General features: G+C 38.7%; 1 protein-coding gene across 1 annotated transcript; it reads left to right on the top strand.

The window, feature by feature from the left end:
* The first annotated feature begins 2,304 nt into the window (after positions 1 to 2,304).
* Positions 2,305 to 21,501, top strand: LOC120306077 (glutathione S-transferase kappa 1-like). Its single transcript, XM_039338699.1, has 8 exons — positions 2,305 to 2,519; positions 8,267 to 8,348; positions 10,549 to 10,677; positions 14,569 to 14,669; positions 15,099 to 15,134; positions 16,591 to 16,707; positions 17,959 to 18,052; positions 20,849 to 21,501. The coding sequence occupies exons 1-8, from the start codon at positions 2,409 to 2,411 to the stop codon at positions 20,890 to 20,892; spliced, it is 714 nt and encodes a 237-aa protein (XP_039194633.1). The 5' UTR covers positions 2,305 to 2,408; the 3' UTR covers positions 20,893 to 21,501.
* The last annotated feature ends 1,797 nt before the right edge of the window (positions 21,502 to 23,298 follow it).

Here is a 23,298-nt window from a genome sequence, read left to right as displayed (position 1 = left end):
GGGGTGGAAGCTTCCAGACAGCTCACCTTTGCTGCAGACAACTTGCAGCACCGTTTGCAGACTGGGGCTTTTGGCGGGCTCAGTAGGGCAGAGACAGCCTGGACAATTCCTATTGGCTTTTGAAAGCCAATAGAATTAGACTCTATTCAAGAGAATCTATTCTATTGGCTTTCAAAAGCCAATAGAATAAAAGGGAGTAGCACAGCTAAGGAAAAGGGAAAAAAATGGCGGACTGCATTGTTTGGCGACCCCCATGAAATGGTCGTTCGACCCCAAATGGGGTCCCGACCCACAGGTTGAGAACTGCTGGACTAGTCACTAGGGGTTCAGATGGATTTGATTTCAGATTTTGAAATTAATTAAAATAATCCTTTTTTCATGGGAAATGTCTATATGCTTATATCTAAACAACTAATAAAATGACTTGAAGAGTGGACACCAGAGGGCACAAGAAGGAAATAAAGGAAATTTGGGGGGAATGGGCTAAAGGTGTAATCTGCTACTACAGAACTTGGAAACTGATATTGATGAAGAGTAATCCACTGAATAAAACAGAAACTAATTGGAATGTGAGTTTAAAAATGATGAGAAAAAGATGGAAATAATAGACTTACAAACAAAACTGGAAGATAATTTAATAATTACAAATATTAAACCAGAAGAGTGATGTGGTTAACTTCTTTTCAATGAATTTAAAAAACGGATTTGTTGGAATTGTCAAAGATTTCATAAGAAGTTACAGTGATAATGTAAACAGTGACATGGATAACTTTTCAATGCTGGAATTACAAAAGAAATTAGATAAAGATGCCAATAACGAGAGAATTGGTAAAAAAAAAATATGAGAAAGGAAATGTTTGGACTTCACTGGAGGGAACTAAAATATGTGGGGGGGAAAGAAAAAAACCCACAAAATTGATTTATTGCTTAAGATTCATATAAATGGGCTGCTATTTTTGGTAAGATTTAATGGATTTTTGCTGATTAGGACTGTATGATGATGTTTTAAAAACTTTATTTGAAAATGGGATAGGGGGATTTGTTTAAATAGAAAATGAAATGTACAGATAAATGGAAAAGGAGATTAAAAAATGTTTATTAATATAATTTGTATGTTATGTTGTAATTTCTGATAACCTGAATGCATTTTTGTTGTTAAGATGGAGTGGTAAAACCTTAAAGATTTGATCGTAGAGAATATGTTTGAGGTATGGGATGAAGAAGTGATTGGTTTTTTTTTTATTTGAGAAATGGCGGTACATTTTTGGGGTTGATTGTACTTGCTGAGGAGGAAGAGATGGTCATTTTTTTCCTTTCTTCTGTTCTGTTCATTTTTAAATATATTTTTACTCTATGTAGACTGTTTTCAGTTTTGTGTAATTTTTAATACAATTATCGCAAAAAAATAAGATGTTTTAATGAAATAAAACACAAAATCTCGGAAACTGTCATAGGGGCCTGCAGTTCTCATTGCATATAGAGTCTTTTTGAATGTTTACATCTTTTTCTCTCGCTCAATCTGTTGCTGTTTATGTCTAACATGGTTCCTAATATTTTCAATATTGTTATTGTTATTTATTTAAATTTACTGATTCCCAATTCCAGTTAATTATAGGTCGGATACAAAACTACAGAAAACATAAAAATAGGTAAAAATGTTAAATCAAACAGACAATGCAAACTAAAATAATCTAACAGACAACAAAATCAACAAAACATGGCCTTCCTCTTAAAGTTAAACTCTCACAGATTATTTTACTTTGCTGTATTTTCAGATATGCTAACTGCAATAGAGCTTGCAACAAGTACTGCCATTCCGTGCCTGGAAACAGAGGTGCAAACATTACAGAAAATACGTAAGGGATCTTGGTGTTATATGATGTTTTTAGAAATTGCTCATAAAAGACGAGTTCTTCATTTTCTATTGTTAAAGTGAAACAACAGGAAACAAATAGAACGCATCTCTTAATGACATTTCATTGTGATTGTGGAATACTAACAATCCTGGATACCTGATGACCAGGAAATAAACTATCCTCAATCTAGTACAATCCAGAAGATACATTACGCATCCGTATTTCTCAAATCTAATAGATTGGATTAGCGCGGACATCCGACGGTGGCGCGTGTGTGTGCAGGTACTTTTCCTTTGTTGCACTCAGGCTCTTGTGAATGTGAAGGGACTGACGACTTCCTCTGAACAAAGCCAGTTGTCGTTATAGCTCTTGCTGCTGCTGCTGCTGCTCCCGCCGCCCACGTGTCGTTTCCCCGCCTTCCTCCGCGTCCCGAAAGGCATCGCCGGAGTGAACTCTGGAGGGGGTTGGGCTCTGAAAGCTGCACGTGACAGACGTAAAGCGCTTCTTTGGGGTTGTGGGGTCCTGTTGACAGACGGGCTCTCTCTCCCGGACATGCCTTTCCCACGGAGCATGGCTCCTACGCGCCAGAGTTCCGGGGTCAGCAAGAAGAAGGTGGAGTGTTTCTACGATGTCGTGTCCCCCTATTCCTGGCTTGCCTTTGAGGTAAGCGCGCTGCAAAAAGCTTTATTAAAGCAAGCCATTCCCTCTTGCCTTGTGTCTTTCAAATCAAGCAGTATGTATGTTGCTCGGAAGCCCTAGGGCTTCAGTCCGATTTCTTGCCGTGTTAGCTGCGATTTGGAGTAGGCGAGCAGTAACATTTTGCAGGGTTTTTAAAAAACTATGCGCTTATAACTAAGCGCAGTATAGATTTAGAAAAGTAAATCTGCACTAAAAAAGAAACGCGCTTTGATTCCTGTATTGCAGCTTCAGAGGACCCGAACTTTCTTGTTTAACCAGTATCCTGCTGTTTGCTAATGTGGAGATGCAGGGCAGCACCATTGGATGATGGCCCAAAGGTGTTCTTTACTCTCCCAAAAAAAGCACTTTTGGGACAACCATGACCTGGATGATTGAGAATCTCCATAGGCGCTGGGTGATGGCATTTTGCAAATGGGGCCTTATTGCATCTGTACAGGTAGTTCTCGACTTACAACCACAATTGAGCCCACAATTTCTATTAAGTGAGACATTTGTTAAGTGAGTTTTACCCCATTTTACGACCGTTCTTGCCACAATTGGTAAGTGAATCTGGCTTCCCCATTGACTTTGCTTGTCAAAAGGTGGCAAAAATTGATCACATGACCTTGAGACACAGTAGTGGTTATAAGTTGCCAAGCATCTCAATTTTGATCACATGATCATGGGGATGCTACAAAGGTTATAACTGAAAAATGGTCATAAGTCATTTTTTTCAGTGCTGTTGTAACTTTGAACAGTCACTAAATGAACTGTTATAAGTTGAGGATTACCTGTATCTGTCAGTACTCCTCCCTCCTGTCAGCTGGGCTGTCCTCCAAGAGACTTCCCCCAAGCTCTGTTGCCCTTGACAAAAGTTTGCAACTTCTGGATAATGTTCAGTATGCTGTAAAATTCTCATCTGGAAATACTCCAGGCTAGGAAAAAAGGGAAAGGAGTAGAGGGAAACGTTTTTTTTTTCAGAAGAGTTGTCAGCAATTATCAGAAAGCTTCTAGGACTTTCTTGGTTTCAACTTTGACCCACTTTTCTGTGGCTGCTGCAAACATTGCAACATTTATCAGGTTTGCACTATGTATATGGACTGTGGGTATGTTGGGAATCAAGTGCAATATTAAACTAAGCTGTGTACCAATTAATACGGCACATAAATCTGACTCTAGTTTGAATTACTGGACTTTGGGACTATTTGTGAATATGGGGTATGTTGGATGAAAGCAAATCCTGATATATATATGAATATTTCAAAATACTCTTGTCGAGTAGGAAGTGGATCATCCAGTTCACTTGCACATATCACACATATGGATTCATTATATACACTAGGCCAGTATATTTGGTTTGCAAGAATCCAAGTCTAAATGTTTAGGTGTTTCTGCATCGTTTTGCTGCCATCTAGTGGTGATCCCTATTTCTGCAGTCCCTATATGGGGATACTTGAAGTGCAGTACCTTAATGTGAAATTTGGTGAGATATGATGTCAATATGAATATTAAAAAGCAGATTGATCTATTTCATAGGTCAGTGTTTCCCAAACTTTTGACATATGTGTACCCCTTCTATAATTTTCGTAATGCTGAGTACCCCTCATAAAAAACATATGTTTTAATAAAAATCAAAATATATTTATTTTTTCTTTTTTTTGTACATACACAAAATAAACGAAAGTTATATTATAAAGAACATTTATTTGATTCAATGAGAAGGATGAAATTGTTTATGTTGAGATGACAGATCATCATAATTTGGTTCCCTGGTTGTTAATTTTAATCTGAGATGTGGTTCCATATCCAATAGTCTGTTCCTTTTTTTCGACTTAATGTCTACAAAGGCAGAAAAAGCAACTTCGCATAAATATGAAGTTGGAAAAGGCAAGATGTATTTCAGGACTTTTTCTGTTAAAACCAGATACACATGTTCCATTTGTAACCAGAATGATGTTAAAGTACACTCCTTATGTTTATTTCTCAAGAATCCGTCCGAAGCTAACTCCAACAATTGCTCTTCTTCCGCATGCGACAAACCTTCTGGCATGGATGTTGTGTTAATGTTGAATGGATATCTTATCCATTCAATATTTTCGTTTAAATCAGGGAAATAGTTTTTCAAGCCAACTTGCAAACTCTCCAAATGCTGTATTATGCATTTCAAAGTATCAGCCTCAATTTTAGTAACCGAACTTGTTATAAACTCATGAAGAGAGGGAAATGAGTCTACTTCTCCATTACCAACTCTCTTTTGCCATAAATTTAGTTTTGCGATGGTAGCGTTCACTTTATCTTGAACGTGAAACAATGAAATTTCTTTGCCTTGTAACGATAAGTTGAGGCAATTTAAAAAAGAGAATATATCTGCTAAGTATGCTAGTTTACAAAGCCATTTCCAGTCATGTAAACAATTTCTCAACTCAAATCTATCATTAAGAAAGCATTGAAGTTCATGTCTAAGTTCGAACAATCGGTTTAGAATTTTTCCCCGAGATAGCCAACGAACATCAGTATGAAAAAGCAGCTGGGTATGACTACTTCCCATTTCTTCACATATTTGCGCAAAAAGTCGTGCATTCAAAGGGCGGCTTTTAATGTAGTTAATGATTTTCACGCTTTCATCCAGAACTTTCTGTAGATCAGCGGGCATCTTACGTGTTGCCAAAGCCTCTCTGTGTATGCAACAATGTGTGGATATGACATTTGGAGCAACATTTTGAATTCTTGCAACGAGTCCTTTATTAATTCCGACCATACTTTTTGCTCCATCTGTGCTTATTCCAACACATCTATTCCAGTCAATTTTGTTCTCTTGCATAAATGTATTCATAACATTAAAGATATCTTCTCCTGTTGTGTGACCTAATAAAGGCTGGCAAAATAAAAAGTCGTCATGAATTTCTTGATTTTTTTCGTATCTAACAAACGCCATAAGATTTGCAAAATTCGCAATGTCGGTGGACTCATCGACTTGCAATGCATAATAACGACTTTGAGAAATATCAGATAATAACATCTGTTTTACATTATTAGACATATCAATGATTCGTCGATGAACTGTATTATTTGAGAGAGGAACGCGGTCAAAAGTTTGTTTCACTCTATCTCCTATCATTACTTCTGCCATTATCTTGGCTGCAGGCTTGATTAAAATTTCGCCAATGGTTTCCGCTGCACTACATTTGGCAATTAAAAGTGACACGCAATACGAAGCTTCTAGTATTTTTTGATTGTCACCTCCTGTCAAACCCTGCATTACTTTTCGAGACTGATTTAAACCCTTAAGTTTATTTTCAAAAAAATCTATGGGTTTATCTTTGTACTGATTATGATTTGTCTCAAAATGGCGCTTTAAGTTGGATGGTTTCATGCTTTCATTTGTTAGATTTTCAAAACAAATGACACAAAGTGGAATAGGCTCATTTTCATCTCCAGTCCATGAGAATCCAAATTTAAGATATTCTTTGTCGTACTTGCGAGTTTTCCTTGCTTTTTTCTTAACAGGTTCTTTCAGAATTGAAATCGATTCGTCGTTAATTTCATTATTTCCTGTTCGTTGATTGCTATTACAATCATTACTTTCTTTCGGTTTAGTAGTTCCAGATTTCAACCAGTGATCCATAATCTCTGTTAGGGATAAAAATTGTATTTTATAAAAATAATCAAAATCAGTGGAACTTACTAAAGCACGATAACAGGCGCCCAGAACTAACTATTAAAGAAGTAAGTTGTCTCTATAACGAAGTGCAGTATATTCACGCCGTGTCACGCCTCACAAGACTGTCTAACCGTTGATAACACTGCAATTCTCCGGCTTTTAAACAGCTCCGAGGCTCAACGTTAACTGTTAATGTTCCCGCAGTTTAAAAATGGCCGAACCAGAGCTGCGCGAAGGATGCGCAGAAGTTCCCGTCATAATGAGTTGCGATACGATGTATGATGACCCCAGTTCCCGTGTAAAAACTGCGATACGCGCCTATTTCTTTCTTTGTTCTAAGCACGGTGCAGTACCCCTGGGGGTACGCGTACCACACTTTGGGAAACACTGTCATAGGTCATAGAAGTCAAGAATACTGTGCTGTGTGTTGTTGTTAATTGCGAAGTCGTGTCCAACCCATCGCAACCCCATGGACAATGTTCCTCCAGGTCTTCCTGTCCTCTACCATCTTCTGGAGTCCATTAAAATTCACACCTACTGCTTCAGTGACTCCATCCAGCCATCTCATTCTCTGTCGTCCCTTTCTTCTATTGCCCTCAATCTTTCCCAGCATTAGACTCTTCTCCCGTGAATCCTTCCTTCTCATTAGGTGGCCAAAGGTGTGCTGTGTACAGTGTTCCAATCTTGTATATGATTACACAATATGGCTTCCATTACCAGGGTATCCATAAATCTAATGTATTACTTGCTAACTTTATCCATTTCACCTGGGGAATATATTAAAATGAGTTTAATATGACTGCTTGCATTTTTCAGTACAATTGTAATTCCTGCTGTGGAAGAGCTGGTTTGCAACTAAACCAAATGGGTAATTTTGTTTATTAGGTAAAGAAAGCCATGTTTATTGTGGTGTTATTGTTTCTCTATTTTGCTAATATAGATTTTTTAATTCTGTTTTTTTTCCTGTCAAGAATAGTTAATATTTTGGGTGATTTGATGTCAGTGGGCTATGCTGCATAGTATTACTTAAAGCTTCAAAGTACTTTATTCCCATTTCAAATTACAGTTAAAGACAATCCTCGATTTAAGACCGGTTGCTTAGTGACAATTAAAAATTATGACAGACACCACCACCCCAGCTACTTAAATAATAAAGATGGGATTTAAAAAAAAAAAATAGCCACAGTTTGTATTTAGTTCTGTGATACTTTACTTTTACTGGATTTATGTCCTAATAAATGTACACCTGATTTTCAATGAATGTATTATGACCTTCTACGATAGTGTAGGCTACGAAGGTGCATGCCAAATGATAAAACGTGTTTGCCTCTTGAGTATTGCCTTTAAATAGCTGCATGTGGAGCCATTGTGGTGTAGTGGTTAAAAGCATTGGACTGGGGCAGGGAAGCCCAGCATCTAGTCCACCCAAGCTATGGAAATTCTAGGAGTGACTTTGGACTAGTCCTTTCCTCTCAGATCAATCTTCATCACAAAACTATTATGAGGTAAAATATGAGGAAAGAATGCTGTGTATGCTCCTGAATGAAAAATGGAATATAAATAAAATATATTTGTGATAGCCCTGTTTTCCTATTGCAGGAGTACACAAATTCTTTTGTTGCTTTACATTTTCTGATTTCTTGTTCTTAATACAGGTAGTCCTTGACTTACAACATTTGTTTAGTGATTGTTTGAAATGATAATAGCACTAAAAATAGTGACTTATGACAGTTTTTCTCACCTATGACCATTGTTGCATCCCCATGGTCACATGATCAAAATTCAGCCACTTGGCAATTGGCTCATATTTATGATGGGTGAAGTGTCCTACTGTCATGGGATCACTTTTTGTGACCTTCTGACAAGAAAAAATAAATGGGAAATCCAGATTCACTTAATAACCTTGTTGCTAACATAACAACTGCACTGATTCATTTAACGACCGTGGCAAGAAAGGTCATAGAATGTGGCAAAACTCACTTGAATCTCTCACTTAGCAATGGAAATTTGGGGCTCAACTGTGATCATAAGTCGAGGATCACTGTAATAATAACCCCTGTCATCTCTGTAGATTATTTGCAGGTATCGTTCCATCTGGAATCTAGATCTGCATTTGCGGCCAGTTTTCCTTTCGGCGATAATGAACGCCACTGGTAAGCACTTAATTGTTTAACTGAGCTTAGATGAAGATTAGACACACTCCTGTAGCAACTAGTTACACAAGTGGAATTACAAAACTCTAGATCAGTGGTTCTCAATCTGTGGGTCGCAACCCTTTGGGGGTCGAACAACCCTTTCACAGGAGTTGCCTAAGACCATAAGAAAACACATATTTTCGATGGTCTTAGGAACCAAGACACCACTCCTCTATCCGTCTCCGCATGGCTTCAAGCTGGGGGCCGTTGCAGTGCTGGATTCGTTTCCGTCGAGCATCTCCTAAGGGAGGCTGCACTGCTTCGCGGCCCTTTCTGTGGAGGAGGCTGAACTAAGCTCTGCCAGTGCTGAAGCCCTCTTGGCTCTTTCTCTCTCTCCCTCTCCCCGCCTGGGCGCTTTTCCAACCAGGCTGGGCGGAGCCGGTGGAGCCGCCTTCCTGCCACCCCTCCCTGGCCAGCTGGAGCCGGGCAGGCCAGCGACCTTCGGAAGTGAGGCGAGGACAGGCGAGGCGTGCTGAGCCCTGGGCGCGGCGGGTGAGTGGGCGGTATCGGTGCGTGCTTGGAGGGCCCTTAGGGTTGGGGGTCATCACAGCATGAGGAACTGTATTAAACTGTATTTAATAGGATTAGGAAGGTTGAGAACCACTGCTCTAGATCAAAGAGATTGGTGAAGCATTGCATGTTTGTTTTTCTCATGTCTTTCTTCAAAGGCAATCTGAACTACCTCTATTATATATAATATATATATTGAGTATGGCCAGTCTAGAGAAAGCTGTCTAAAATGATGATTTTAGGGGACTACAGGCTAAAACATATGAAAAATGGTTGCAGGAATTGGGTATGTCTAGTTTAATGAGAAGGACTAGGGGTGACATGGTAGCAATATTCCAATATTTGAGGGGCTTCCACAAAGAAGAGGAAGTCAAACTATTCTCCAAAGCACCTAAAGGCAGGACAAGAACCAATGGATGGTAGATGGAAACTAATCAAGGAGAGAAGCAATCTAGAATTAAGGAGAAATTTCCTAACATTGAGAACAACCAATCAGTGGAACAGTTTGCCTTCAGACGTTGCGTGTGCCCCATCACTGGAGGCTTTCAAGAAGAGACTGGACAGCCATTGTCTGAAATGGTCCAGGGTCTCTTGCTTGTGCAGAGGTTGGAGTAGAAGACCTCCAAAATCCCTTCCATCTCTGTTATTTTGTGTATGTGTTGGGTATAAGTTGCTTTTTAAAATTTCCCTTAACATCTTTGGAACCCTCATGCTTTCTAAAATATTAATATCGTGGTCTATTTTTGAAGTGACTCAAAACATATACTGGATTGGCCATTTTAAACCTTAGTTTAAACATTGATAAATGCACTTTCCCTTTTTTCCCTTTATGCCTGCTCCTTTAGTCCCCTCTAGTGTTTATTTGCAACATTCAAAGAATCTCAGTCCCTAATAAGGATTTAATTCTGTTCTCACTAATGCATGTAATACATATTTTTTCCAAATTGTAAATGTTCCAAATTTATTCCTTTCTTCCTTCCTTTTCACTTTTTGTTAATATATTGTTTTATATCAGGGTTGCCAAACTTGCAACGTCACATAACGTGTTGCAATGTATTGCAACTGTTTTTTCCATTGTCCGGCAATGGGTGCAGTTTTGGCCTTATGCATCTGGCCCACTGGCCGGCAGTTTGACACCACAGTTTTATACTGTTAAAAGTCTGTATTAAAAAATCCTTATATCAAAGAAAAAAAGTAGAACTCACCAGGTGTCAAATTAAACTTGTCATTTTTGAAGATCTCTGGAATCCATGAGATCCTTAAATCGATCATTTAGTAATTAGAAATTAATAATTAGAAATGAGTGCAGATGTATTATTTTCCTTTTTAAAAGCTTTTCTGGGTTAAGAACAGGATGCTCAATCCTGTTGGGAATTGCCGCTGTCTAGTATTATTTGTTCATAGTTAACTGTGGACTTGGCTATTCTGTAATAACTAATTTTGGTTGAATTTCTTAAAAGTTAAAAAAAACATACCGGTAACTTCTTCTCTCCATTAAAATTAAGTTTCAGTATTCAGGTTTCCATAATCCCACCCAAACCTAGAATAGTAGCTTTCCATACCTTGTTGGATAGGAAATAAACCCAAACCCAAAAGAAAAGGTTTACTATTAAAATTATATTTTGTGACATGCTGTCTTTTGCAACAGGGAACCAGCCTCCAGCAATGCTTCCCAAGAAAGGAGAGTATTTGCAAAAGGATGTCAAACAAATGGCAAAGTATTGCCAAGTGCCATTAAATTTACCAAAGGATTTCGTAAAGGCTGTGATAGTGAAAGGTAATGAAAGAGATTGTTTTCTCCAAATTGGTGCCAGTTAGGCATTTGGGAAATGATGGTTTCTGCCCATGTGGAAGACATCAGGAAATGAAAAAATGTCCTTTTAAAAGTAAGGGTGGGTTTGTTGCAGTGTGCTGCAGCTGCCAAAAAAGCCAACACAGTGCTGGGCTGCATTAACAGATGGATAGAATCAAGATCCAGTGAAGTATTAATACACTTTACAATGCCTTGGTAAGGCCACACTTGGAATACTGCATCCAGTTTTGGTCACCACGAAGTAAAAAAGATCTTGACACTCTAGAAAGAGTACAGAGAAGAGCCACACGGATGATTAAGGGACTGGAGGCTAAAACATATAAAGAACAGTTGCTGGAATTGGGTATGTCTAATTTAACGAAGAGAAGGACAAGGGGGGACATGATAGCAGTGTTCCAATATCTCAGGGGCTGCCACAAAGAAGAGGGAGTCAAGCTATTCTCCAAAGCGCCTGACAAGAAGCAACTGATGGAAACTCATCAAGGAGAGAAGCAACCTAGAACTAAGGAGAAACTTCCTGACAGTTAGAACAATTAACCACTGGAACAACCTGCCTCCAGAAGCGGTGAATGCTCCAACACTGGAAGTTTTTAAGAAGAGACTGGACAGCCATTTGTCCGAAATGATGTAGGGTTTCCTGCCTGAGCAGAGGGTTAGACTTGATGACCTCCAAGGTCCCTTCCAACTTCTTCTTCTTCTTCTTCTTCTTCTTTCTTCTTCTTCTTCTTCTTCTTCTTCTTTCTTCTTCTTCTTCTTCTTCTTCTTCTTCTTCTTCTTCTTCTTCTTCTTCTATTATTATTATTATTTATTATTATTATTATTATGATCATCGCACAGTCAGCCAGATGTTCAGACTGGATTTGGCATTTTGTCTACCTATCGAGTCCTTACCCAGGACCTGGGATAGGCAGATGTGGATGTTTGATGGTATTACAGATATCGTCGCAGGATGGAAGCAGTTCCTAATAAGGCCGCCTTTTGCAATTGACTAATAGCGAATTTGTCAATGCCAATGGTGTTCAAGTGGTGCTCCAGTTGTTTTGGGATTGCACCCAAGGAGCCTATGACTATTGGTACTACCCTTGCTTGCTTTTGCCACAGTCTTTCTATTTCTATTTGTAGGTCTTTGTATTTTGTTATCTTCTCCAGTTCTTTCTCTTCTATTCTGCTATCTCCAGGCACTGCCACGTCCACTATCCAGACTTTTTTGTCTTTCTTATCGACAATTGTTAAGTCTGGGGTGTTATGTTGCAGGTGCTTGTCTGTTTGAATTCTGAAGTCCCAGAGCAGTTTAATTTTATCATTTTCTATGACTTTCTCTATTTTATGATCCCACCAGTTTTTGCTTACAGTCAAATGATATTTTTTGCAGATCTTCCAATGCACCATTGTTGCTACTTTGTCATGCCGCTGCTTGTAATCAGTCTGTGCAATCTTCTTGCAACAGCTTACCAAGTGGTCCACTGTTTCTTCAGCTTCTTTGCATAGGCGGCACTTACTGTCTGTTGCTGTCTTCTCAATTTTGACTTTGTATGCATTTGTCCTTAAGGCTTGGTCTTGTGCAGCCAGAATTAGTCCCTCGGTCTCTTTCTTCAATTTTCCTGCTCTTAGCCATTGCCAGGTTTTATTATTATCTGCTTTCCCAGCTATTTTTTTCATGTATTGGCCATGTAGTGCTTTGTCTTCCCATGCCTCTATTCTGTTCTTCATTTGGTCTTTCTTGTAGGCACAGTTTGGTCTCTCCAGTAGTTAGTAAACCTTCCTGATATACTAATTTCAGTGCATCTTCATCATTGTTCTTCAGATATTCTTCCAAAGCCATTTTTTCTTCTTCAACCATCTGATGTACTTGTAGCATTCCACGCCCACCTATTTGCCTTGGTAGATAAAGTCTATCAATGTCACTGCGTGGATGAAGGGCATGATTCATTGTCATTATTTTTCTGGTCTGCCTATCCATTGCTTTTAGTTCTGCTTGAGTCTAGTTAGGAGTTGATCTTTTGTTCCTCTGCTATTGGGGCGGTTTCCTTTTTGCTCAGGTGGAAAGAGATTGTTTTCAACTAGATGCTGTTGTACTGCATCAGCTACCACACCAGTTAGTAATTTGAAAGTTGTTGGTAAGCAGGTAATTGGCCTGTAGTTACCTGGTGTTGCCCCTTTTGCTGGATTTTTCATTATTAGGTAGGTTTTCCCAGTTGTTAGCCACTTTTCAATTTCTCCTCCTTGTAGTATATTGTTGAACTGCTTGGCAATGAGTGGGTGTATAACAGTTAGATGTTTCAACCAAAACCCATGCAGTTCATCTTCACCTGGTGCTGACCAATTTTTGATTTTCTTTGCTCTTTTTTCTACCATTTTTGTTGTTATTACTAGTTCTTTCATTTCAACTTCTGTTTTATTTGCATCCACCTCTTTTAACCAAGCCGCATCCTTGTTGTATTTCTTTGGGTTATCCCATATCTGCTTCCAGAACTGCACTGTTTCTTCCTTGTCAGGTACTGACTGATTCCTTGCAGTTTCTCCATTGATGGATTGGTAGAAACGTTTCTGATTGGATTGAAATTGGAGGTTCTGCCTATAGTTTGCAATTCGAGCTTCATATCTACTGATTTTCCTGGCTATAGCTGTTATTTGTTGCTTTATTATTTCCAGTGCTTCCTTGATCTTCCTTGTTTCTAAGTGGTATTTCTTGATTAGGTATTCTTTGGTCTTCTTGTTCTTCAGCTTCTTTTCTTTCATCTGTTCTAGCTTGCTTGCATGTGATCTTAACTTGCTGATCTTATTTTCTAGTCTAACCTTCCATTTCTGTGATGCACTGTTTGTTTGTTTTTCTTCTTTGTTGATTTTGCATCCCAGGTATTCAGTTATAACTGCAGCTGTGCTGTACATTAGTTGGTTTGTTTCTTGCAGTGAATTGGTGCTTATACTTGCTATTGCAGTATTTGCATCTTTTAATGCTTGTGCTAGCTGTTTCTTTGGAACAAGCTTCAATGCAGGCAGCCTTATTCTGTTGTTTTTGTGCTGTTCTAGATGCTCAGTTATTCTTTGTTTCAATTCTTTTATTTCTTTAGTTAGAGGGTTTTGTTCTTCCTGAGGAAGAGGTGCCTGGTTTCCAAATGAGAACAGTTGTATATCTCTGCTGGATTCCTTCACTGCCAACTCCCCCTGGTTTGCCTCTACATTCTGAATTACTTCTGGTAAGGCTTTGATTTCTTTGCCCTGGGTAAACCTTTGCAGTTTGTCCAATTCTGTTTCTGTGAATACTTTATTTCGTGTTATAAATCGGCGTTGATCTGCTAGTCTCTGTTCTGTTATTTCTGATTCTGGATGTTGTTCTTTCCAGAACTGGTGCATTCGTTTTAGATATCCTCGTCTTGTTGGACTTGATCTGTAGTAACAGATCATTATTTCTTTATTTTCCATCACTGTGTATCTGCGACGGGTAAACACCTTTTCTTCCAGTAGTTCTGCAGCTGCTGGCCCTGGTTGCTCAGCCAACAGTCCTGAGTCCTGTAACCCATTTTTCACCAGATATCCAGGAACTCCAATATCTAGCGCAGACCTTGTTAACCCGGGCGACATCCGAGCCGGTATGGCATTCTGAAATTTACGTCTCACCATATTTTGTATGGGAGAGACACTCTTTGTCTGACTCCTCTGATGAGACCTGTCCAGTATGGTTGAACCTCTGGCATAGCTCTCATCTTCCTCAGAGTACACAAGCCCCACAACCACGTCAAGGTAGTGCCTCACTGGGGGATGATGATGATGATGATGATTATTATTATTATTATTATTATCAGCATTTATACAGCTTCTCTAGTGCACTTTTGTATCTGTTTTTGCTATCTATAGGAAGTCTGCCTGCCATGCGTTTCATCACTGCTGTAGATATAGCAGAACCTCAGTTTCTGGAGTCTGTTTCTAGAGAACTCTGGATGCGCATTTGGTCCAGGGTAAATATTGAGATCTTGCACACATATGTATCTCTCTTGGCATTTCTCTGTCCTTTCTGATGATCTCTTTTGGATACTTAGGCAAGAAAGTTGAAATCATCTAAATGAGACCTGTCTTCATGTTAGTCAACTAAGCCAACTACAGAACTATACGGGGACCTCCAGAAATTTATTCTTTAAGACCCATTTAAATGAATAGGGCAGTCTGAAATTTCAGCTATATCTAATTTTTCTCTTCATTCTCTCCCTTCTGTTTTGGGTAGGTTAAATTAGAGAATCTGGACTATTTTAATCTAATTATCAGGCTAACAAAGGCCATTTTTGTCCATCATGAGTTTCGTTTAGTTTTATTTTCTTATCTCATTATTTTCATGACCCATCTTATCCATAAGGTTTAATAATCAGTTGCCATATTTTTTGTTTTTCCAGGATGAAGACATAGTTCAGCCAGAAAGTATATTAGCAGTAAGTGCCTGCTCTTCTTCTCTTGTTCTTTTTCTGCAGGTGGTTCAGATGCAAAACGGCTGGTCTGTGCTGCTGGCTGGATAATTTTGAAAGAAATTTAAATTGGGGAGTGTTTACATGCCTTCCCTTCCTACTCTGCTCTCCTGTGTATGGAACTCTTGTACTTTAGAATTTCCTTTGGGAGCAGTATTGCTGTCAGTGAAGACTATCCATGCATGAGCAACCTTGTGTGGCTACATTGTCTCCCTCAGTTATTAATTCTTTGAAGGGTGTAAAAATGTTTTATTCTTTTAACATTGGCAAATAGGGAGAAAATAAGTTTGTCAATAGCGTTATCACTAGGTCTGGTGCATGGAAATGCAGTTTTCCTAGGTCTAAGACTGACTAATATGAATTCCATGTGATCTATGGCTTATTTTTCTAAAGTAATTGTTCCTGACAGTTAGAACAATTAACCAGTGGAACAACCTGCCTCCAGAAGCAGTGAATGCACCAACACTGGAAGTTTTTAAGAAGAAACTGGACAGCCATTTGTCCGAAATGGTTTAGGGTTTCCTGCCTGAGCAGGGGGTTGGACTAGATGACCTCCAAGGTCCCTTCCAACTTTATTATTATTATTATTATTATTATTATTATTATTATTATTATTATTATGGCCAGTCAGCCAGATGTTCAGACTGGATTTGGCATTTTGTCTACCTATCAAGTCCTTACCCAGGACCTGGGATAGGCAGATGTGGATGTTTGATGGTATTATTATTATTATTATTATTATTATTATTATTATTATTATTATTATTATTTAATTTATATGGGGGATGATCTCAAGGTCAATAAATACTCTACATGTTGAGTGTTCCAGGTTCATTCCTATAATCTTTAGGCAGAAAAATCTCAGCCTAACACTCTGGAGACCCCCAGAGAGAAGAGGAAAATTCTAGCTAAATGGACTAATCTTTGAACAACAGTTACAAAGAAAAATAAAAAATAAAATCCGGAATCTGGTAGTACTTTTACGACTAACCATTTTTAAGAAAGGGCCTCAGCTTTCATATGCATTCCAGTCATCATGAATTGTAGCTGACAAAAACTTAGGCTTTTTCATAACATTTGTTGCTCAGAAAAGGTGCTATCAGACTCCTTGTGATTGTGGACTACTATAGATTGTCATGTTATTGTTGGAATAAAGAAAGAGAACATTGAAAACAAGGAATGCCCTGTTTATAGAAGTTTTAACTATTGTAATTAAGGATAGAAATTACGTGATTACCAAGAAACCGAAAAGAAGGTGTTGAACAATTCCAGTTGGGTGTAGTATGTTCACTCTTTGCTAGGGCCATTTGCTTTCCAGTTCAATTAATAAGTTTTAGTACTTAGGTATTCCTGAGGAAAGCTGAAGTTTTAATCCAGTCAACCTGGGCTACATCTTTAGGATATTTGTCTTTTTTTTGGTCAGGCTGCTGAGAAAGCAGGTTTGCCCTCAGGCAAAAGCCAGGAGCTTCTGAAAATGAGCACTTCACCTGAGGTGAAGAATCGCCTGAAAGAGACAACAGATGAGGCTCTGAAGTTTGGGGTAAGGACTAACATTTTATGAAATATACTTTCCAATCTGAAACTGAAGCTCAAATACTTTGGCCACCTAATGAGAAGAGAGGACTCATTGGAAAAGACCCTGATGTTGTGAAAGATTGAAGGCAAAAGGATGAGGATGAGATGGTTAGATAGTGTTGACTCAATGAACATGAATTTGGGCAAACTCTGGGAGGCAGTGGAGGACGGGGGGACCTGACAGGTGTCCATGGGGTCGCAAAGAATCAGACACAACAACTGAACAACAACAAATCTCCCAGGCAGTCTGTTTTAAAAAGATGCGGATCTTGGGAAGCTGAATTCTTATGCTCTGAAGAGCAACTTTGTTGGATAATGAAATCACTTTAGAAGACTTGTATCCCGAGAGCCTTCTGGCTTGTTTTTCTGCATTTTTGTAGCTATTGTGCAGAGGTAGCATTGAAATATTGCTTCCAGATTCATGAAAAGCAGGGCAGATGAGCAACTTCATAATAATATAACAATAGCAGTATCAAGGTGACTGCCTGTTACTTCCCGTTGAGTTATTTCACAAAGTAGATGATGACATTTGAATTGATGTGAAATAATGCATAACTTCTGTTTTATGAGGACTGATATATACTTGTGTACAACATTACTGCAGTGAAAAGCAGTGAGCATAATCCATATTTGGGCCAATGGGACATAAGTAGGGTTTGCCTAGGAGCAATCACAACAGGTGCTTCTGAATCTCACTTAAGCATTATAGTTTAAGCTAAAATGCGCCAGTACCTACAGAGGTACAGAGAGTTGGCAAATGGTATTCAGAATTGTGAAAAACAGTGATTCACAGAACAGTCAAAAAATTGGCAAAAGGCAAAAACTTCCTAAAGTTGGGAGATTTTGCAAAGCATGACAGTTGATCTATCTTTCCTTTTACGGTTTTTCATCTGTTTTCTCCTCATCCAGGTGAGCAGGTGAATTTTGATGGTATTTGAACATATTTCCCTACAAAATAGTATTGGTGTGCAGGCACAGGAGATTTGGACTCATTTCCCAGTTCTTCGGTGGATGGGTGGAATCAATAATGTGCAATTTTTTTAAAAAAAAACTTTAAAAACTGTCCTTGGGAAATGCAGATTAAATGTGTAACCACCTAATACAGAAGCTAATTGACACATTTGAACTCTTCTGGTGTGCATCTGTTACCATGAATTACTTACAGTAGATGAAGCAGAATTCTCTACTTATATCTTGTGTTGGCTTTTCCCAATAGGCATTTGGAGTGCCATGTTTTGTTATCCAGACTGATGGACAACCCCAGCTTTTCTTTGGTTCGGATCGTGTAGAACTACTGGGAAATGTTTTGGGTGAGTGTTATTAATATTTTTGTTGAGAATTATTGAGTTTTCTTTAGGTTCCATAATGGACCAACACATTACAAAAGAGGATTTTGTTTACTTGTACCTTCCATAAAAAATGAAAAAAGAGGAAAACCTTGAATGTTCTAGGTTTTGGGAAACATTTTTGCTGCTATTAATACTTAATAATATGAAAGTTGTTTGCCATTGCCTTTTAGTTTTGTTTTTTTTTAATGTTCCTGTGTTGCCCAAAATCTGTTTAGCTTTCTCAAGACACTCAAGTTGACCAGCTGAGTTCCCTGATATTTAAAACAGCTTGCTATTACTCTACTCTGTTTCTGAGGACCTTAGAAGGCATATACGGGTAACATTTTAGTCATTAGATTCATTCATTGTAAATGTAGAAAACTAATAAAATACTATTTTTTAAAAAAACAGCTCAGTATTATCCTACTCTATTTCTGAGGACTTTAGAAGGCATATACAGGTAGTCCTCAACTTACAATAGTTCATTTAATGACCATTCAAAGTTACAACAGCATTGAAAAAAATGACTTATGACCATTTTTCAACACAACCCTTGCAGCATCCTCTTGGTCATGTGATCAAAATTCAGAAGCTTAGCATCTGACTCATATTTATGATGTTTCCAGTGTCCCATGATCATTTGATCACCTTTTGTGACCTTCTGAGAAGCAAAGTCATAAAAAGCCAATTCATTTAACAACTGTGGCAAGAATGGTCATAAAATGGGGCAAAATTCACTTAACAACTGTCTTGCTTAGCAATAGAAATTTTGGGTTGCATTGTGGTCATAAGTCAAGGACTGCCTGTGTAAGTATTGTGTTTACAGAATAATAGAGAGAAAGAAGAGAGAAATATTATTTCTGGCCAAGAATTTACTAAAGAAATGCCAAAAATTGCTATAATTTAAACATTATGCAAATAGGGGTGTTTATTATTTTATAATTCTACTTTTGTTCTAAAGCTCATGAAAGAGAAAGAAATAATTCAGTTTTTTCCTTACTATTGATGCTTTGATCCAAGTTGTTTTTCACTTTTGGGAATTGCCTCAGATAGCAAAAGTAAGAATGAAAAAGGAGTCTGAATGAAACTCCAATGGGAAAAACCTGGAGGAGATAAATTTGGAGTACAGAGTAATTTCTTTGCTAAACTGCCAGCTTCCTTTACAGGGGAAGCAGTCTGTATTGATGTTTTTATAATTAAATTGATCTAACGGTTTTTTAGCGAAAATGTTGTTAAAGTTGCTCTTCTGTGCATTTTAATTTGGAAGTACTGTTTGAATACAGAAAAGTTTTGAGTTGTTGAAAGCAGTCTAAAATTGGATAAGATCACCCAGGGTTTCAACTAGACAGCAAGTAACACATTGGAGATACTAGAACAGGGGTAGGCAACCTTGGCTCTTTTATGACTCGTGGACTTCAACCCCCAGAATTCTGGCTCAGGAATTCTGGGAATTGAAGTCCACGAGTCATAAAAGAGCCAAGGTTGCCTACCCCTGTACTAGAAGAAAGCTGCTGGAACATAGTGGCTAGAAACATCCTCTATCCAAAAGCAGTTAAAATTGTTAACAATTTTTTATAGCTGAGAATATCAAACAGATTTGGTGTAGCCATTGATATGGATCGAAGCCTCATTCATTTATTATTAAAACGGAAGCATTCAGTAAGCACTGCTCTGGGCTGAGATCACTCAAATAGTGGCACTATCTTGCAGGCAGTTATGCGCTGTATATATGTAATACCTGGAGATGTGGACTGGATTAGGCTGACTTCTGAACTCAGACAGACTTTTTTATAAGATAGAATCCCTGCAATTGTGTTCTGAATTGGACTGAAATAACCTTTTAATATAACCTGCATATCAGAGCACTCCAGAAAGGAAGACGCTGATCAGTAGAAATGGGCTTTGTGTATGTTTTACATTTTTACAAGTGGATGTCTTTCTATCATGCCAAAAACCAAGTTATGAGAGGATAACATAAACAGTAAAATGTGTGTGCAATGTGCTAACTTAGATCAGGGGTGTCAAACTTGCGTCACGTGATGTGTCACTATGTATCACAACTTTTTTGCCATTGCCAGCAATAGGGTGGGCGCGGTTTTGCTGTGATGTATCCGGCCCGCGGGCTGGCAGTTTGATACCCCTGCTCTAGATCAACCATATTTCAGATCTTTTGTTGAGATCTCAAAGCTTTCTTTTGCTTTGGAACAAAGTTCTTCTATTTCTTTCATTCTGGAAGAGTTTTTAAGACCTTTGATAAAAGTTCTGGAGTCTTCAAATTCACAGCAGTATTTTGGGCTGCACAGTAAATCTTTCTCAGAGGATCTTCTCTCTTTATTTCTTCATATTGTATTTTAGGCCTAGGGTTAGAATAGATTAGAGTAGGTACAAATCATGCTTTGGACTCAAGTCTCGAATCCATTTGGGCAGCCTGGAATATTGAATCAAACTGGATCTTGTGAGGTAATAAAGCAAATTTAATATTGTTTTGTACTAATAATTAGAGGTGTGTGAAATAGGTCAAGTTCTAAACATTTTAAGCTTAAAATACATTTCAGTTTTGCCAAAAGTGTTGTTAAATGGCCCTTGAACAGGGTTAGAACACTTCAGTAAGATGAGGGCAACTCTTCTGTGCTCAAAATGTTTCAGATGTGAAAGTTTGTAGTCTGTAGGATGAGATGTAATTACATTTATCCTCATTTGTGGCTTTAACCTTTTTCTTTTTAAGTCCTCTTTGTTTTCTGAATTTGATCTTTTGTTTGGTATTGATTTTCTTTGCAGGGGAGAAGTGGCTGGGCCCCGTTCCCACATCGTCTAAGCTCTAGTTCTCAGGAGCAGTGAGAAAAGCAACCCGCTAAAATTATAAACCTCTCGTCCTTCCTACTTCTACAAGATGATTGGCATTGGAACTGGCTTAATATAAAAGATCATAGTGATTGTCTTCAAATATCATGCAAGTGTCTAGATAGAAGATCTCAGAGCAGGGAGCTGTTATGTACTCCTTCCTGCAACCATTGAGTACCAGGATCTAGATGGCTCCTAAAGTAGCGAATTGTCATGGAAAGGTCCAGGAGTTCAGTTCCTGGTAGAATAACATCTGGTTACCTGCGATTGATGATTCCTTCAAAAAATGAAACTGGTCACCTGGTGGTCAGGGTAACTGACAATTTCCATGCATTAGGAGTCTTCAGTATTCAGGATGCTTGTCTGCAAGAATTGTTTTCTCTGTCTTTTACCCCCTAACTCAGCCACTACAGCAATGAGCTATAAAAAGTCTAGTTGAGAAAAGCACCTGTCTGTAAAAACATTGGTGGGTTACTTTTCACCATCATTTATATAATAATGCATTTTACATCCTCTCCTTGTTTAGCAACAGCATTGTTCCAGTAAATTTGTCATTAAAGGAAATAGTTTCTAAATAGGTGTATGTAAAAGAGAGAGACGTTGTGAAAATTACTGATTGCTGCCTTCTCATTCAGATGAGGTCTCATGCAAGTACGGTAGTATTACTCTCTCTCCAGCTTGCATTGTTCTTGGGCATGAGAAATTTGCTCATGTATGTATGTGCATTTGGTCAGAAAATGAATTTTTATTACCAGTTATTACGATTTTATTTGCAAATGGCAACTAACCAAGGTAGATGCTAACTGAGGAGAGATTGAATATCCCACCTTTTATTTATGAGCACTGATTGACTCATGATGTTCCCTACTTGTTTTCTGTGTTTTAGTGAAGGAATCGGAGGTTGTCATCAAACTGGAAGAGAAACACTGCACTGGAAACACCCATTAATTTAAACGTGTTATGACGTATGTCAGTGGTGTGTTATACATGTTTATGAGTACTAATATAACTACTGTATGATCATTTGATTTGAAAGGCCAGTTGTGAGGGAGGGAATGTCCATTATAAGACAAATTCCAGTACTCATACTGATTTATTTCATTTATGTGTTATTGTCATTCAATAAGTGATATAAATGATGTCCTTTACATAAATTGACGATAGAAACAATTTTTCATTTTCATGATGACATCATTACACAAATGGTATAGATCAGGGCTTTTCAACCAGTGGTACATTGGCATCTGGCAGGTGGTACGCGACCATCCTAGAAAAGTGGTAGTGGGGGAGGGGAATGAGCTGAACCAGTGGCAGCACTGCACAAGCCTGAGTGAGAGATGGCTGGAGCTGCAGGGCTGTCAGGGCTCAGCAGAAGCGTTAGGATCAGCGCCAGGCTCCAGCTGGAGCTCGCACTGATCCTGGTGCTACTGCTAAGCCCTGAAGAAGCGCCAATCAGCTGGAAAGCAGCACTGATCCTGGCAGCTTCTGAGCCCAAAAGAAGCACTGATCAGCTGGAAGTGTTGCAGCCTCTCCAGGGTCTTGTGATTTACATTCAGATGCTTGGCAACTGATTCATATTTATGATGATCACAGTGTCCCAGGGTCATGTGAAGTGACTAAAACCTGCTGCAACCACCCAGCAGATGGGGGGAATAAAAACCAAACACCCTCACCCCACCCCCGCTGCCAACCCTCAACAGAAATGCTCACAACAATGAAAATGTCGGACAGGAAGAAGAGCGCCGCCAGTCAGGCAGGCAGGTGTCTTGCTCGGCTATGGCTTGGGAGGCACTTTTTTCAGTGCCATTGTAACTTCGAACAATCACTAAGCGAACTGTTGTAAGTCGAGGAGTACCTGTACTTTATCACTTTTTTCCTTTTTGGGGGGGTTTCAAGTTTTTGACACCTTGCTAGGCGACTGGTGTAGTCGGATGTTGCCATATCCTAAAAGTGGTACAATGGGTGAAAAGGTTGAAAAGCCCTGGTATAGATCACTATAGTACAAATGACATAAAATCAGCATAAATTAACCGCAGAATATTTTGAAGTTACGGACTTTTAAGGAGATGCCCCAGATAGAAATTTGGTCAATGACCTCTGAAGTAATCTGAATGAGGTACTTGAATGGTGTCTGCGAAACTAACAATAATAATAATAGTAAAGTTTGAAGGGACCTTGGAGGTCATCTAGTCCAACCCCCTGCTCAGGCAGGTAATCCTATACCATTTCGGACAAATGGCTGTCCAGTCTCTTCTTAAAAACTTCCAGTGTTGGAGCATTCACCGCTTTTGGAGGCAGGTTTTCCACTGGTTAATTGTTCTCACTGTCAGGAAGTTTCTCCTTAGTTCTAGGTTGCTTCTTTCCTTGATTAGTTTCCACCCATTGCT

The sequence above is a fragment of the Crotalus tigris genome, unplaced genomic scaffold (assembly GCF_016545835.1).
Source record: "Crotalus tigris isolate CLP2741 ecotype Arizona unplaced genomic scaffold, ASM1654583v1 scf7180000017716.2861928, whole genome shotgun sequence".
Classification (NCBI taxonomy): Eukaryota; Metazoa; Chordata; class Lepidosauria; order Squamata; family Viperidae; genus Crotalus; species Crotalus tigris.
This window is presented reverse-complemented; position numbering and strand designations above follow the sequence as displayed.

What these genes read in the sequence shown, in the direction of transcription:
- LOC120306077 (XM_039338699.1), top strand. Translation starts at nt 2,409, where the DNA reads ATGCCTTTCCCACGGAGCATGGCTCCTACGCGCCAGAGTTCCGGGGTC. An exon ending in GGATGCGCATTTGGTCCAGG is followed by an intron (nt 14,670 to 15,098) that starts GTAAATATTGAG and finishes TTGTTTTTCCAG; the next exon opens with GATGAAGACATAGTTCAGCC. An exon ending in AGCCAGAAAGTATATTAGCA is followed by an intron (nt 15,135 to 16,590) that starts GTAAGTGCCTGC and finishes TTTTTTGGTCAG; the next exon opens with GCTGCTGAGAAAGCAGGTTT.